This window comes from Parasteatoda tepidariorum, chromosome 11 (genome assembly GCF_982258835.1).
Source record: "Parasteatoda tepidariorum strain Cologne lab strain chromosome 11, Ptep-v5.0, whole genome shotgun sequence".
NCBI lineage: Eukaryota > Metazoa > Arthropoda > Arachnida > Araneae > Theridiidae > Parasteatoda > Parasteatoda tepidariorum.
Genome location: NC_141765.1, coordinates 89,254,062 through 89,268,852, shown reverse-complemented (window position 1 = coordinate 89,268,852; position 14,791 = coordinate 89,254,062). Strand labels below are relative to the sequence as shown.

At 32.5% G+C, this 14,791-nt stretch overlaps 1 protein-coding gene across 20 annotated transcripts in view; it reads left to right on the top strand.

The window, feature by feature from the left end:
• Positions 1–14,791, top strand: part of LOC107451625 (telomerase protein component 1) — a 300,321-nt gene that overhangs the window by 21,347 nt on the left and 264,183 nt on the right. For all 20 annotated transcript variants that reach the window (XM_021147109.4, XM_021147108.4, XM_087155402.1 and 17 more), the window contains 2 exons: positions 1,635–1,696; positions 7,481–7,543. In XM_021147109.4, the coding sequence (XP_021002768.3) occupies positions 1,635–1,696; positions 7,481–7,543 (125 nt within the window). The remainder of the gene's footprint in view (positions 1–1,634; positions 1,697–7,480; positions 7,544–14,791) is intronic.

Sequence of the window (14,791 nt, the reverse complement as noted above, 5' to 3'; positions counted from 1 at the left end):
TTACCCTGGTATTCCTCCAAGAATGAGGTTTATACCCAAAGGCTATACAGGTTCAAAAGATCCTACATAGAATAGAGTATAGTATGTCAATCTCCTTAGTAAGCATTACAAGTATGATATCATCCATACCTGGTGACTTATAGGGCTTAAATATTTAATAGAGCATATTACTTTTCGTAGGAGATCACCATCTTGGGGGCCTCCCAGTCATTTTCACTGTAAGTAGCTGTAGGACTTTTGAAAACATAGTCATTCTCTACAGGATGAAATCCAGGGAAGTGAGCTTCAAATAATTCACCAAGAGCCTCTTCGTCTGACTCACTATATTTTCCGTTTGTAAGATTGATAGCTGTCGGAGCAGCACAACAGATTTTTGTACTCAACACAACAGATTTTTGTACTCAGAAACATAATTGAACAAAGTCTGGAAATGAATTCTTCCTTATACTTAACTTTTATTGATTTCAGTAAGGCATTTGACTTCCTGCTAGGTGTTTTCTGAATTTCATTTTAGCCATAAGGTTTTCTTGTTAATCCTGATTTAGGGTTTTGGTTCAATAGACCTCTGGTCGATGTGACCTGCTTTTTGGAGCTGCCCAACCTCTGAGTCTAAGACATTTGACTCTCTCAATAAGGGTATGCTGTGGATGATCTTAAGGAATTATCCCTGAAAAAATTTTAAACATCATAAAGAGTATTTTTGACAGCAGTAAAGCCAGTGCAGAAGTTGATGGCACACTGACTAGATCATTTAATGTTCAAAAAGGAGTAAGACAAGGCTGTGTCCTTGTGGAATTCCTATTTATAATTGTCATCAATTGAATCATGAGGCAAACAATTCAAAATCACATACAATGAAAATTTGACACCACTTTAGAAGACCTGGATTTTGCCGATGATATTGTTCTTATATCTAATTTTAATGATCTGAGTATGAAAACACTAAGAGGGACCACCTCCCCATATTGGGCCCTCCTCCCAAGAGCAACATTCTCCCTGGGTTTCCTACCAAGTTGGGTCAGCACACGGGGGGTCGGGCGTTGCATCTGAAGGCCTCTTAGCTCCATCACTTCTCTTAGCGTCTTCCACTTTTTCTTCAGTTTCTTTCTCTGTCTCTTAGATAGTCCCGCGGTGCCAGGCATACTGTCCCCTGATTGTCTCTGGCCGAAACTCCAACGGAAGCAGGACTTGTGCCTTTGGACCTCTCCTTGCCAGCATTACTAGCAATAAGCTGCAAAGCAGCAATATTAGCACTGGGCTCACCCAAAGGCATACCATGTGCTACTGGAGACTGTAGTTTACTTTTCGAACAAGAAACTCTGCCTGATTCCTGAACGCACCCCTTGTTAACTGGTGCAACAGATAATGCTGTATCATAAGGTTTAACTTGAAGCATCAATTTAAACTGCCTGCCATTTAGTTAGTCAATGAAGAGTATCCAGGGGGTGCCGGCATTAACCCCTCAAATGTTTTGTAAGAAATATAATTTTTGCTAGATTTATTGTTCCTATTGTTCCATAATGAAAACTTATATTTTGCTTGTTGAAGTGATTTTTTTTAATTAGTCAATATGGTATTTAAAGTTTTGCTTATCTCTTGCTTTTATAAAATTTCACATTTTTTTTAAATTTCAGAATTGTTTTAGAAGCTAATCAGAATGTTTTGACAACTACTAGGAATATATTTTTAGAAGAAGGTTAGTTTTTCTTTTGTTTTTAATGTTGCATATTATTGAATTCAATTTCAGATAGTTTTTTTTCCTTACGTCTAGATATTTCCTTAATATGCGCTACTGCTATAAAATTTTAAAAGTATACTTATTTCTAATATTGAAAATATTTTTTCCACATTAAATAATCTTATTTATCATTTGAAAAAGAGTATTGTTTGGTGAACAAGAATCAAAATAATGAGTTAACTGTGTTGATTCTGTTCACTATATAAATTTAATTTCCTAATAATAAACAAGTTCTATAATTATGTTTAAAAGTCTCGATATTTGCAATTTGTTGTGAAGATTTTAATTTTTCTAGGTTTTATTATTTTTGTCATATTTTGAAAACTGTTGTTTGCTATTTTTGACTGGAAATACACTGGTGTAAGAAATTAAGAGAATTTGCAGACTTGGTCGATTATCTCTAGAACTACTGGATCGATTGTAATTAAATTTGATATGTACATACATTGATGCAATCCAAAACAAATAACCATTCAACAATTGTAATACACAATTGTGATCGTGCGTAATACTCATTGGAGTCCAAATGCATGAAACAGCGGTTGCAGAATAAACAAAAAAATGGGTTAATAGGGGGTATGGTCTCCTCTTACAGGTATACAGGCTTTGCAGCATGATTTCATACTTGAAATAAGGCAGTTTATCATTTCATGTAGCAATTGGTCCCACTCGTTCCGCAAGACTGTTTTCATTCCCTGGATGGTTCTCGGAGGGGGTAACAAGTTGCAATTGCCCTCCCCAGAGCATCCCAGATATGCTCTATAGGGTTGAGGCCTGGAGATCTTTCTGGCCAATCCATCAAGCGACTATCCTCCCTTTCTAGAAATTCGTTGACCAGGTGAGCTCTATGTGGCCGTGCATTATCGTCCATTAAAATGAACTCGGCCAACTACACCCCTGAAAAAGCAAACATAGGGCTCCAAGACCTCATCGCTATACCTCACACCAGTCACATATCCTCATTCAAAGACATGGAGAGGTGTGCGGCTATCCAACATGAGACTTGCCCAGAGACTTATCCAACATGAGACTTTTAAATCTGCTCCGCCATAATGGTCGATGTCGCGGACATTGAAGGGTAGGTAGTGGGTCCCTGGCTCTCTCCATATGAATGTACAGTGAGAATCTGTGTTTAGGCTGAACCGGGACTGATCAGTGAAGAGAACCGTCGCCCATTGATCCATACTCCAATCTCTATGCACTATGCTGAATGGACTCTCCTGTTTGTAGAAGTGAGCGTGACGCTAACAGGAAGTATTCTTGCAAACAACCCTTTCTGATGAAGTCGTTTGAAAACAGTCGCCCTTGATACACGGGCTCCTGTGGCTGCATACAAGTCACAAGAGAGTTGAGAAACTGCAGCCCTTCTGTTACGCTTTGCTGTAATGGACACATGGCAATCTTCTCTGCTGTAGTGTTTCTTGGTCGATCTTGCTCAGGCTTCCTTTCCTTGAATCCGTTATCCTGAAACTGTTTCAATAAGTTTCACACGATGCTGGACTTTAAATTGAACTCTCTACAAGTCTGGACCTGAGATTGACCTGTTTCTAGCCTTCCCACAATTTGCCACCTCAATCCATCATGTAAACGTAGGTGGTTACTCATTTTTACTGTTACAATATAAATTTAACCTATTGCTGCAAAATAATACCAAAAAGTTCGCCAAGGTGTGCTAGCGAATGAAATGCGGCTTAATTTACGCTCACTTATATAGCCTGTTTCTTTACTGGTTACGCCTACACACATGTGTACGATTATGTCTGTACTAAGATGTGCAAGATTTGCATTTTTATCTAGAAGCAGTAGTTTAGCATTCAGTTCAGTTCTTTTCATGAAATTCGATAAAATATGCAAATTCTCTTAATTTATTTCACCAGTGTAAACTAGCTCATTCTAAGTGAAATTGACCCAAATAAAAATAAGTCTCAGTGTGGTCATGTCGCAGATTTTCATGACAATTTTTGTAGAAAAACAACTAAAATAATTTTTTCAAAATATTGAACTAAAACTAATGTTAGGCCATTTTGAAATTTGACTCAATTTAAGGAAATTGTGTAACTCTAGATGGTGGCTCTTTTGTTGAAAGTATCCATATCTTTCTTATTTATAAGCTAATTTTCTTAATTTTGGTATCATTATAAAAGAAAGATCGACACAACACTATGCAATTACACTATCAAAATGTAATAATTTTTTTAAAAAATTTATTAGTTTTTTTATCTTCAAATTTTAAGAATTTCTTAATAAGAAGTAACTTGCACCACCTAATTTTTTCCTCATTATGTTAAATACTATGTTATGTTACTGTTAAGCATATGAAAATCAAGTGAATGTTTTTTGTCTAAATAAATAAAAAATGATTTTCAACAAAAATTCTTCAAGATTTTTTTTTAGCACAAAAACAATATTTCGTAGCCTTAAGAGTTTTTTCTTTATAATATTGACTATATTTTTCCATATAAAAATAAAATGGGGATTTTCTGTTTTTGTCATTAAAAAAATAAAAAATGGTTTTTTGCCAAAATACATAAAGATTTCCTTATAATAACAAAAGACAGTTTATTGACCTCAAAGACAGTTTATTGACCTCAATTTTTTTTCTTCTGTTGTTTAATGTCATCTTTTTCAATTTGAAAAATATCAAAAGGGTTTTTTTTTTTTTTGGTCAGTGAAAATATGAAAACTGTTTCTTAGTCTTAATTTCTTGTTGCTTAATTTCTTATAGCACAAAAACTTTCTTGACTTCAATTGTTTTTCTTTTCTTTTTTTTGCAACTTGAAATGTTGTATTTTTCACTCTAAAAAATTAGGAAGTATTTTTTGTCTTAAAAAGGATAAAAAGTGTTTTTTTTATTAGCCAAAATTAAAAATTTTTATAGCACGAAAACAAAGTTTCTTGTTGTCATTTTTACATATATAATATTAAATGTTATACTTTTCAGCAAGAAAGAAGTTAAAAAAGTTTTTGGTTTTGGTCCTTAAAATAATAAAAAGTGATTTTTAGTCCAAATACTTAAAAAAAAATGTAGGTGAAATAACGAAGTTCTCCAATCTCAATAAAAAAAAACACCTTCTTAGTTTTTTTTTCTATATTGAAAAATATAGCATTTTACATTATGAGAAAAAAAAATTTAAGGTCAAGAAACTTTGTCTTTGTGCTATTGAAAAATCTTTGACTATTTTAGCTAAAAATCACTTTTTTTTAATATCCAAAAACAAAAAAAACCCAGTTGTTATATATATATATATATATATATATATATATATATATATATTAAAAAATCTTTAAAAGGCTCAGAAAGGCTTTATATACATATCTTATCAGAAAACGACTTTTTTATGAAAAAAAAAAATACCCTCTTGATTTTTTTTTGTTAAAAAGTATATTTAACATTTTGAGAAAAAAGAAACTGAGGTTGTGAAAGTTGTTACTTCCCAATATTAAATTCTTGAAATTTGCAGAAAATTTCTTTGAAAAGTTACATGATTAAAAAATTATCCTTATATTTTCAACATTTCAGTAGCTTAGTGTTGATTTTTCTTTCTAATGAAAGAAAAATTAAAATAATTGGCTCATAAATAAAAGAAAAGATATAGACATTTTTAAAATATTTACCACCATCTGTAGTTATGTCATTTTCTTAATTTAAGTCAAATTTCAAAATGACCCTCTAACTATAGTTTTGATTCAAAAATTCTAAAAAAAATTAGCCATTTTTCATCAAAAACTTTTCATGAAAATCTGCGATATTACGTCAAGAGCCATTGGTGGATTTCACTTTGAATAAGCACACGAAAGTTGCATATTGTTAATATATATACTTATGAGGAATTAAATTTTTGTGTTTAACTACATTAATACCTCTTGTTAGCATTTCTAATAATGATATTTTCTATGTAATGTATGAAAATACAATTAGTAGAACAGGAGTCTTCTTTTTTTAAGGGGCTTCTTTTGTTTTTTAAGTCTATCTTTGTCTACTGGCCATGCTTTCATACAGCTGACTCAGATTTTTCAAATATTTTAAGCACCGAATCAAAGTAATAGTATAATTTAGACAGTTTGGTCTAGTATTGCATCACACTACACCAAACATCTAATTTAAATTTTTATTCTTTATGCTATGAGAGAAATTAATAGGAAAGGATTAGATATGGTGAAATGTGCAGTTTTTCTCACTCTGGAAATAAATAAGATTCAGGATAATAAAAAAAAAAAATTTTATCCTTTTTTTTGATAAAAATTTTTTTTTTATCCAAAAAAAAAGTTTTTTTTTCATGGTTTAACCCAGTTTTTTTTTTTTTTTTTGATTTATTTAAAATTTTATAGTATTATAAGTATTTCAAAGAAATTGTTTTAACTAATGATTAATATTTTAATAAAAATTACAGAGATATTCACTTTTGTTCCTAATTAAGTGAACATGATAAAAAATACTATAATAACTAAAGATTTCTAGTATTTATTGCTACTTCACTTACCACGCAAATAACCATTTAATATCAAAAAATTTTTTAGTATTGCATGTATGTAAAAGTTATTTAACCTCTGTAATTGTTAGTATATAAGGAAATGTGATTCAGAACTATTTATATTAATGTTCTTATTTTAAAGTATACAAATTATTGTATTAATATTAATTAATTGTTCTGAAATATACTTTTGTTTTTCATTTATTGAATCAAAACATATTTTAATATGAATGAGAGTGAGATATTCAAGGCAATAAATTTTTTTTTAATTCAAAATATTTAAAATTCTTAGATAAATGAAAACAAATGAAAAAGAAAAATGTGCATAAATAAAACATATTAAATAGTAAAGGTATGTTACAGTACAAACTGTTTGAAAAATGAAGAATAAATTACTTTTTTATTGTTTATTTTAACATGATGGATCTCTAAATTTAACAATATACTTATTGACTTATTGTAACATTCAATAATTAAGAAAATATACTTTAAAAATATTTTTAGTTCATTTAATATTTTTTTCTTTAACAGTTTTTTAAATAATATAAAAAATGTAATTTGACAATAATAAACATAAACGTGCTGTATTTATACAATACAAATTTGTTTACACTGGCAGAAAATAATTCTAAAATTAAACTGAAAAAAATAAAATGTAGAAAACACTTCATTCCTATTTATACTTTTGATTGCAGCAAACATAATGAATTTAAGAAGCATTTAAAAGTAAACTTTGAGAAACTTGAACTCTGTTAATAATTGCATTGTTTTGCTAATTTTAGAAACTACAGAACATGGGATGTCTATTAAATTTTAAGCATTTGAGAGAGGTTGATGTAATTCTAAATTTGCTCACATTATTTACCATCAAGGATGGCAAGTTTCTACCACTTCCAGAAAACTTCCCCGTAAGAAATAAGTTTTGGGAACCAAACTCTTTTTTTGTTAGAAAAGAAATATGACATATTTAAAAAATTTATAATTGCAATCCAGTTTAAGTATTAGTATTAATTTTCAAGCTATTTTTTTGTATCTCTTTTAAACAAGTTAAAACTAAAATGTAGAAAAAAATCAGGGAAATTTTTTGTATGAAATTTTTAAAAAATTAAAATAACTAGCTTTTCAATATTTTATGTTATACAATATTGCAATACTTAATTAAATATATAAAAAAACAATTAAAATAACATAATCAAGTTTTATTAATACCACTGAGTTAATAAATCATATACTAAACATATATATTACTAAAAACTTTCTTTATACATAGGTGGACCTGTGAAAAAAAAGAAATGCAAGAAGAAGCTTGGTGGCAGTCCTAAATGTAAACAGGGTGCGTAGCATTTTTAAAAAGTGCTTAAAAATGCTTATTTTTGATTTACGTTTTTCAAAAGCCCTTAAAAGTGCTTTTTTATTTGGTGTTTGTAATAAGTGCTTAATTTTTTTATCTTTTAAGAAGAGAATTTTTCTTTGCCATATCGATTGTCGTTCTAAATTACAAAAAATTCATGTTTTTTATAATTTTCTCTGCAATATTTATCAGAAATTAGTTATTTTATCATGATTATGTAAAGTTTTTGAAAATGTTTTTGAGTTTTAGTGATTTTATGTTTATAAATTAAGAACTTAAACCATAGAAAAAAAAATTTTGTTACTGCACAGATCCTAGTTATGATTTTTGTTTTTGGAAAGTGATTAAAAATATTTTTTGAATGCTTAAAAAGTGCTTATTCTTTGATGAAAAATCTGGCTACGCAACCTGGTAAAATTATCCATAAGCCTGTCTTTCTCATTACAAAGTAGATAAAAAGTTTTATCTACAATTATGGTTTAAGTTAAAGCTATAGGGGAGAGGGGAGCTAGCATGGATATTTTTACAAATTTGTCAGAAAAGCAAATTTAATATAGTTTTTAACTAATGAAATATTTTTTAATATATTTAGGAATTATCAAGTTGTTTAATATGCCATAAGAATTTTTTTAAACAGGTGATTTATCCATACTTGCCCTACTACACAGGGCTAGAGTGGGCAATCTTGTTAACTTATTAAGTAGTCATTTAGTCCTTTATTACAATTAAGAAAGGTATATCTAAAGCTAAAATGAAATTAATATTAATCTAAGGTAAATATTGGCATACTTTAATTAAAATACTAATTCATAATAGAGAATTTTGCTATTATACGAAAAGTATTTTAAACACAAATCAATACATCTGAAAGCAATTTTTCATTTTGATTAAAGTGTGTATGAAAATGCAGTTCTTGTAGTTCTACTAGTTTCTGCTTTAATTTAATGATGAAATGGTTTAAATGAACAACACACAAAGTGCATGACTTAGCAATATTTCCCTCCCTGGAGCAATGTAAACAACTCACTGAACAGAAAATGGTTTCATTTGCTGATGTTTTGTTTCAATTTAATGTGTGACAAAAAATAAAACATTAAATATTGATAAATTATTCAACATAAAATATTAATATTAAGGACTTTATTTTCTTTAATTCATCTATATTATATTCTTTTAAAAAACTTTCAACTTTCTTAAAATTTTTTTAAAGTGGTTTAATAAAGTTTTGTGCTAAATTTTTTACTTGAGATTGTAAGCACTATTTTGTAACGTTATATAGTTCTACAAAATCATGCTAATTTAAAAGATAAATAACATCAAAAGTATTACATTTGTAACCAATTAATATTTCTTCAATTGTTGAATGGTGCCCAATGTCAATGCCCACCATCATGTGCGAACACTAGCACCTCGATGACATGTGTTTGTTTATGCTTAATGCTGGTTAGTTGAAACTAAACAGAGCAAGTTAATATTAAAATTGGTTAAAAAGAAACAGTAATATCATATATTATGTGAAAATTCTGAAAATGTTAATGTTAATAAATAAAAATATGTTAATAAAAAAGTAAAGGGAAAATTTGAAAGTTACTTTTGCACCTTAACCTTCTTTTCAAACTAGTACCTTCTGTTACAAAGTATTTTATTAAACCTTTAAGTTTTCTTTAAAATTAAACCTTCTTTTTACAAGGTATTTACTGTGTGATTATGCAACTTCTGATGGAAGTATTCATCAATGTTACGAATCAACGATCTCTCAAATCTCACAGGGGAAATTTGACCAATAAATGAAAATTATTCAAGATGTCTACTCTAGCCTTATGCCAATCTCTCCTCTATTTGTATTTTTTTTAACTTGCATCAAACTTTACTTTTAAATAAGGTTGGTTATTACAGCATTTTAACTCAGAATAGCATTTAAGTTTTTTTATTCAGCACTAGATAAAGTGTTTTACCTGTTATAATTTGTATTGAAATTCCACTTATTTTTTTTACTTACCTTTGACTTTATTATTAAGTAAAGACTCTATTATTGACTTTATTAGTAATTCACAATTTGAAATTTCTAGCATTTATACCAATAATATTTGGAATTTGAGACTTATATTATAGTATATCATGAATATCCAAACTTTTTACTCAAATGCATTTAATTGAATTAGCTAAAATTATATCATTAAAGGTTCTTTTATAATTTCAAAATGGTCATTTATTTTTATAGCTTTAAAAACAATATTATCATTACTTAAAATAAAAATGTTGTTCTACTCTTAATTTTAATTTATGGCTTTTATCAATTAGTTTAGATGAAGAACCTGAATTATTTCATAAATTTGATAGAAATATTATATCACTAATAGTTAAAATATTTTCATCACTAATATATCATTAATAGTTAAAATACTTTTAGATTTTTTTGTTGAACATTTAACATTATTTGTGGAATATTTACCTAAGTGAATTAATCTGTTTAATTTTTTTAAATAATTTTTATCTTTCATCATATGAGAAGTAGTGCCAGAATCAAGAATCCATATTTTTTTAATCAATTTTAATAGAATATTCTGACTGTTCTTAGTCAGCTGTAGGTGTTTTTATAGTTTCTATACTAATTTAATAAGTTATTAAAAGTTAAAGAAAATTAGATTTGCAGGGCATATTTATCTTTTAGACAAAACTAGCCCAACTTTTCTGACTTGAGCTGATTGGTAAGCTAGAAGACAACCAAAACTTGCAATGGCTTAGTTTCATTAACACAGATTTTAAAGCAATTAAGATTTTGAACTGACAAGTTCAGGTGACAGAGAACAGCTAGAAGAAATGTTCTGTGGAAGACCCACCCCGAGCTTTTATACCAACGATAGTGATTTTCATTTTCACAATTGAAATAAAGTTTTTAGAGTATGTTTGAATTTGAAGATCACTACTAGTCTAATCAGCATTTGAGAACTTGTTTCTGTTTTTGAAGATTTTATTTTCTCCTTTCTTTAGAAATGTTAAATTTATTAATGAAATAGCTAGTTTTTTCTATATGATTTGTCTTCTTGGAAATGTAGAACACTTTATTCATGTTATTTTTATTTCGTGTTTAGATACAGAAGGCTTCATTTTTCTCTGTAGAGTCATTCTTTTTTCTTTTTTTTTTGTAATTCTAGATATCTTTTGTGTCTAATGTCATCATAAATGTTAAAATTCTTATCAGGGAATTTTCAAAATTTCTTCAAGTTGTTTTTTTTCTATGTGTTTTTTAAATTCCCCAATTTTTGCCCATTTTTTTCTTTTTGTTCCATGAACAGTGTAATAAACTAATTCTCTTAATGAAATTTCAAGTCCTAAGCAAGATTTTAAGCAATTTCAAGTCCTATGCTTTTGATTTTTGTGCTAGCATCAATTTTCTGATTTTTCACTTTTCTAGATGTATAAGTTTCGGTGATGGGAATGTAAGACTTTCAAATGAAACAATATGGCAATGAAACATCCTCTTTAATAGTGAAAGATAACAAACCATCAAGAAACTTCACAAACTCCAATTAACAAGTTATTCGTTAAAAAAACATTAAAAGTTGTTATTAAAAGAACAATTAAAACTTAAACTTTTGATTGTAAATATCTCATACAGCAGGTGGGCGTCACCTGGTAGAAACGGGATATCAGGACGAAGTCTCAAACACTGTACAACAACCCCTTTTCACTCCCTGCCTTGGCCGCCGGTTGATGCTCCTCCACCGGGATTCATCCGCGCAGGAACTATTTCGGTTCGTCCTCCTACCTTCGGACTTCGATCCAATACTCGATCCTTCTACCTCGGTTTTCATGCTACCTCAGCTGTCGCAACCAACAGCCTCTACAGTAGCCCCCTCCCAGCGCTAGTGAGACTTTTCCAGCACATTGCTGATACTTTCCCTGAAACTTAACTCGACGGCCTGGTCGTGTCTTAACCTCTTTTGGCATGTCACTAGGGTCTGGGATAGTAGATTCCTCTGTAGATTCGCTCATAACTGTTGATTCGCTTTTAGGAAATATGTCCTGTTCACCTCGGGATACATATGCTGGTTTTAGATAATCCACATTTACCGTAATTTCCCGCCCATGAATAAGAATCCTAAAAACCTTCTCCCCTCGACTCAGCACTTGAAATAGACCCTCGTATGGTGGCTGCAGGCCTTTTTTCAGGACATCGGTCCTCAGGAATACATGACTGCACGATGAAAGGTCTTTACTTACAAAAACTGCTCTATGACCCTGATGTCTGGACTTTACTGGCAGCAACTCCTGCATGGTCTCTTTGAGCTTTCCAACAAGGTTTGCGGGATCCGCTGTACCAGTAGACGGACATAAAAATTCTCCAGGCAGTCGTATCGGAGCTCCAGAAACCATTTCCGCTGTCGTTGCTTGCAAGTCTTCCTTCCATGCAGCTCTAAAACCTAAAAGAATCGTAGGTAAAACTCTGGTCCACTGACTTGTATTGTAGGCTCTAATCGCTCCCTTCATCTGTCTGTGAAATCTTTCCACTTGACCATTTCCTGCGGGATGATAAGGGCTTGTTCGATGACGAGCCGAACCCAGGAACTTAGTCAGGGCATCGAACAGTGAGGCTTCGAACTGTGTTCCCTGGTCTGTTGTGATGCATAGAGGTATTCCAAATCTAGCAATTCATCCAGCATAGAAAATCTCAGCAACCGATTTGGCTATTATATCTACGAGCGGGTAAACTTCTGGCCACTTGGGAAAACAGTTGACGCAAGTTAGACAATAGCGAAAACCTTCTGATGGCGGCAAGGGACCTACGATGTCGATGTGCACGTGCTGGAACCTGGAATTTGGTGGAACAAATGTACCAAGCTTGCTCTGCGTGTGACGTGTCACCTTAGAATGTTGGCAAGCCAAGCATTGCTGAGCCCATGTTCTAACATCTTTCTTTATACCAGGCCATACATATCGCTCTTCCACCAACCTTATAGTAGCCTTAATACCTGGATGTGAAATAGAATGCAGTTTGGAAAAAAAGTTTTTTCTGTCCACTTTCGGTACGAATGGTCGAATCCGTTTGGTAGATACATCACAAAACAGCTCCACACCAGGATCACCTATTACGAATGGTTGAAGTACCAAAGATGAGTTACCGGTTTGAGCTAAAATTTCGGCTAGTTCCTGGTCACCTTTTTGGTTGTCAGCCATTTCTTGAAAATTGACGTGGGAAGGTGTTTCTATGGTAGCAATGTTTACTCGGGACAGCTCATCTGCAACCACATTATCTATTCCCTTCACGTGCTGAATATCCGTAGTGAATTGGCCAATAAAATCCAAATGACGCCATTGTCTTGGCGAACACTTATCTTCCTTTTGTTTAAAGGCATATATAAGCGGCTTGTGGTCAGTGTAGATAGTAAACGGCCGACCCTCTACCATATGACGAAAGTATTTGACTGCCATGTACACAGCCAAGAGCTCTCTGTCGTAAGCACTATACTTTTTTTGAGATGGTGCAAGCTTCTTTGAATAAAAACCAAGCGGTTGCCACTCTTTCTCGATCCACTGATGCAAAGCAGCACCCATCGCAGTATCTGAAGCGCCTACCACCATCGCCAACTGTGCATTCATGACAGGATGGTACAGCGTTGTTGAATTTGCCAATTCTTTCTCGCTCTTCACAAAGGCAGCAACTGCTTCCTCCGACCACTCGATCGCGCTTTTATCATTTTTCTTAGCACCTTTTAAATATTCCTTCAAAATTGCTTGAGTGTGGGCAGCTCTCGGTATGAATCTTCTATAAAAATTCAAGACTGCAAGAAATCGACGCAGCTCTCTAATTGTAACTGGTTGAGGAAAATCAGCAATTGCAGAAACTTTATCAGGAAGTGGAGTAATACCCTTTTCCGTTACACAGTGCCCTAGGAATTCTACTGAAGACTGTCCCAGGACACATTTGCTTATGTTGAGTGTTACCCCATATTGAGCAAAACGTTGAAAAACTCTTTTTAAATGCATTAAATGTTCTTCTTCGTTCTTCAAAGCTACTAATACGTCATCAAAATAAGGTACACAAAATTCAAACTCATCTAAGACTTGATGAATGAAGCGTTGGAAAGTTGCGGCAGCATTTGATAATCCAAACGGCATATACAAAAACTCGAACAATCCAAACGGGGTTGTTACCGCAGTCTTTGGCACGTCTTTGCTACGCACCGGGATCTGATAATACGCTTTTTCCAGGTCCAAGGTAGAAAATATCCTTTTACCTTCCAAAACCTGAAAACAGTCTTGCATGTGGGGAACAGGGTACCTATCTGGCACGGTCACACCATTGAGACGACGAAAATCACCACATGGTCGCCAGTCTTTTTTAGCACCATGTGCAACGGACTTGCCCAACAGCTTTTGGAAGGCTGACAAACCCCTGATGCTACCAGAAATTCAAACTCTTGTTTTGCAGCTTTCAACTTATCTGGCGATAAACGTCGAGGTTTCGAAAAAACAGGAGGTCCTTTTGTGTGCATCCAATGTTCTACTCCATGCTTAACTTTTCTTGGCGTGACACCTGACCTAATCAGAGCAGGAAATTCTGAGAACAAATTGTGGAATTTAGAGTTCTCTAAAATTACCTTTACCATTGAAGCATTCCCAGCATACCGGGTACCTCTTGTTTGCAACTTGGTCAAAGGATCAATTACTGCAGCATTTTTGACGTCTACTAATTACCCAAAATTGCGTAAGAAGTCAGCTCCGATAATTGAATGAGGCACGGCAGCGATGATAAAAGGCCAGCTGAACTCTCCTCTGAGTCCGAGGTCTAATTTCAACAGGCGTTGGCCAAACTTTGGAATCGTCGAACCATTTGCGGTGAACAATTTCATCTGAGAAGACTGGTCGCTAGATGCATAGGCAGCACGAGGTATCACAGATATGTCAGCTCCCGTATCGATGAGATAACGTGAGGATGTAGACTTGTCCGTCAGATAAAGTCGCTGAATCATCACTTCGCCGTCACCCTTTTGACTGGATGACGGCCTCAGCAGTTTTCCGGTAAGAATGAACATGGAGGTCTGCATTTTGTCGCTCGTTGTTTGAATATTTTATGATACCAGCAATACTGTGAACTTGCAGACTGTCGACTTCGGCTAGTAGAGCGTTTCTGACTAGTACTTCTTGACCGGTCACTTGTACGGGCTTCCAACCGTGAGACACGAGCAGTGATCTCTGTCAATAAAGACCGTAAATCCGTCTGATCCG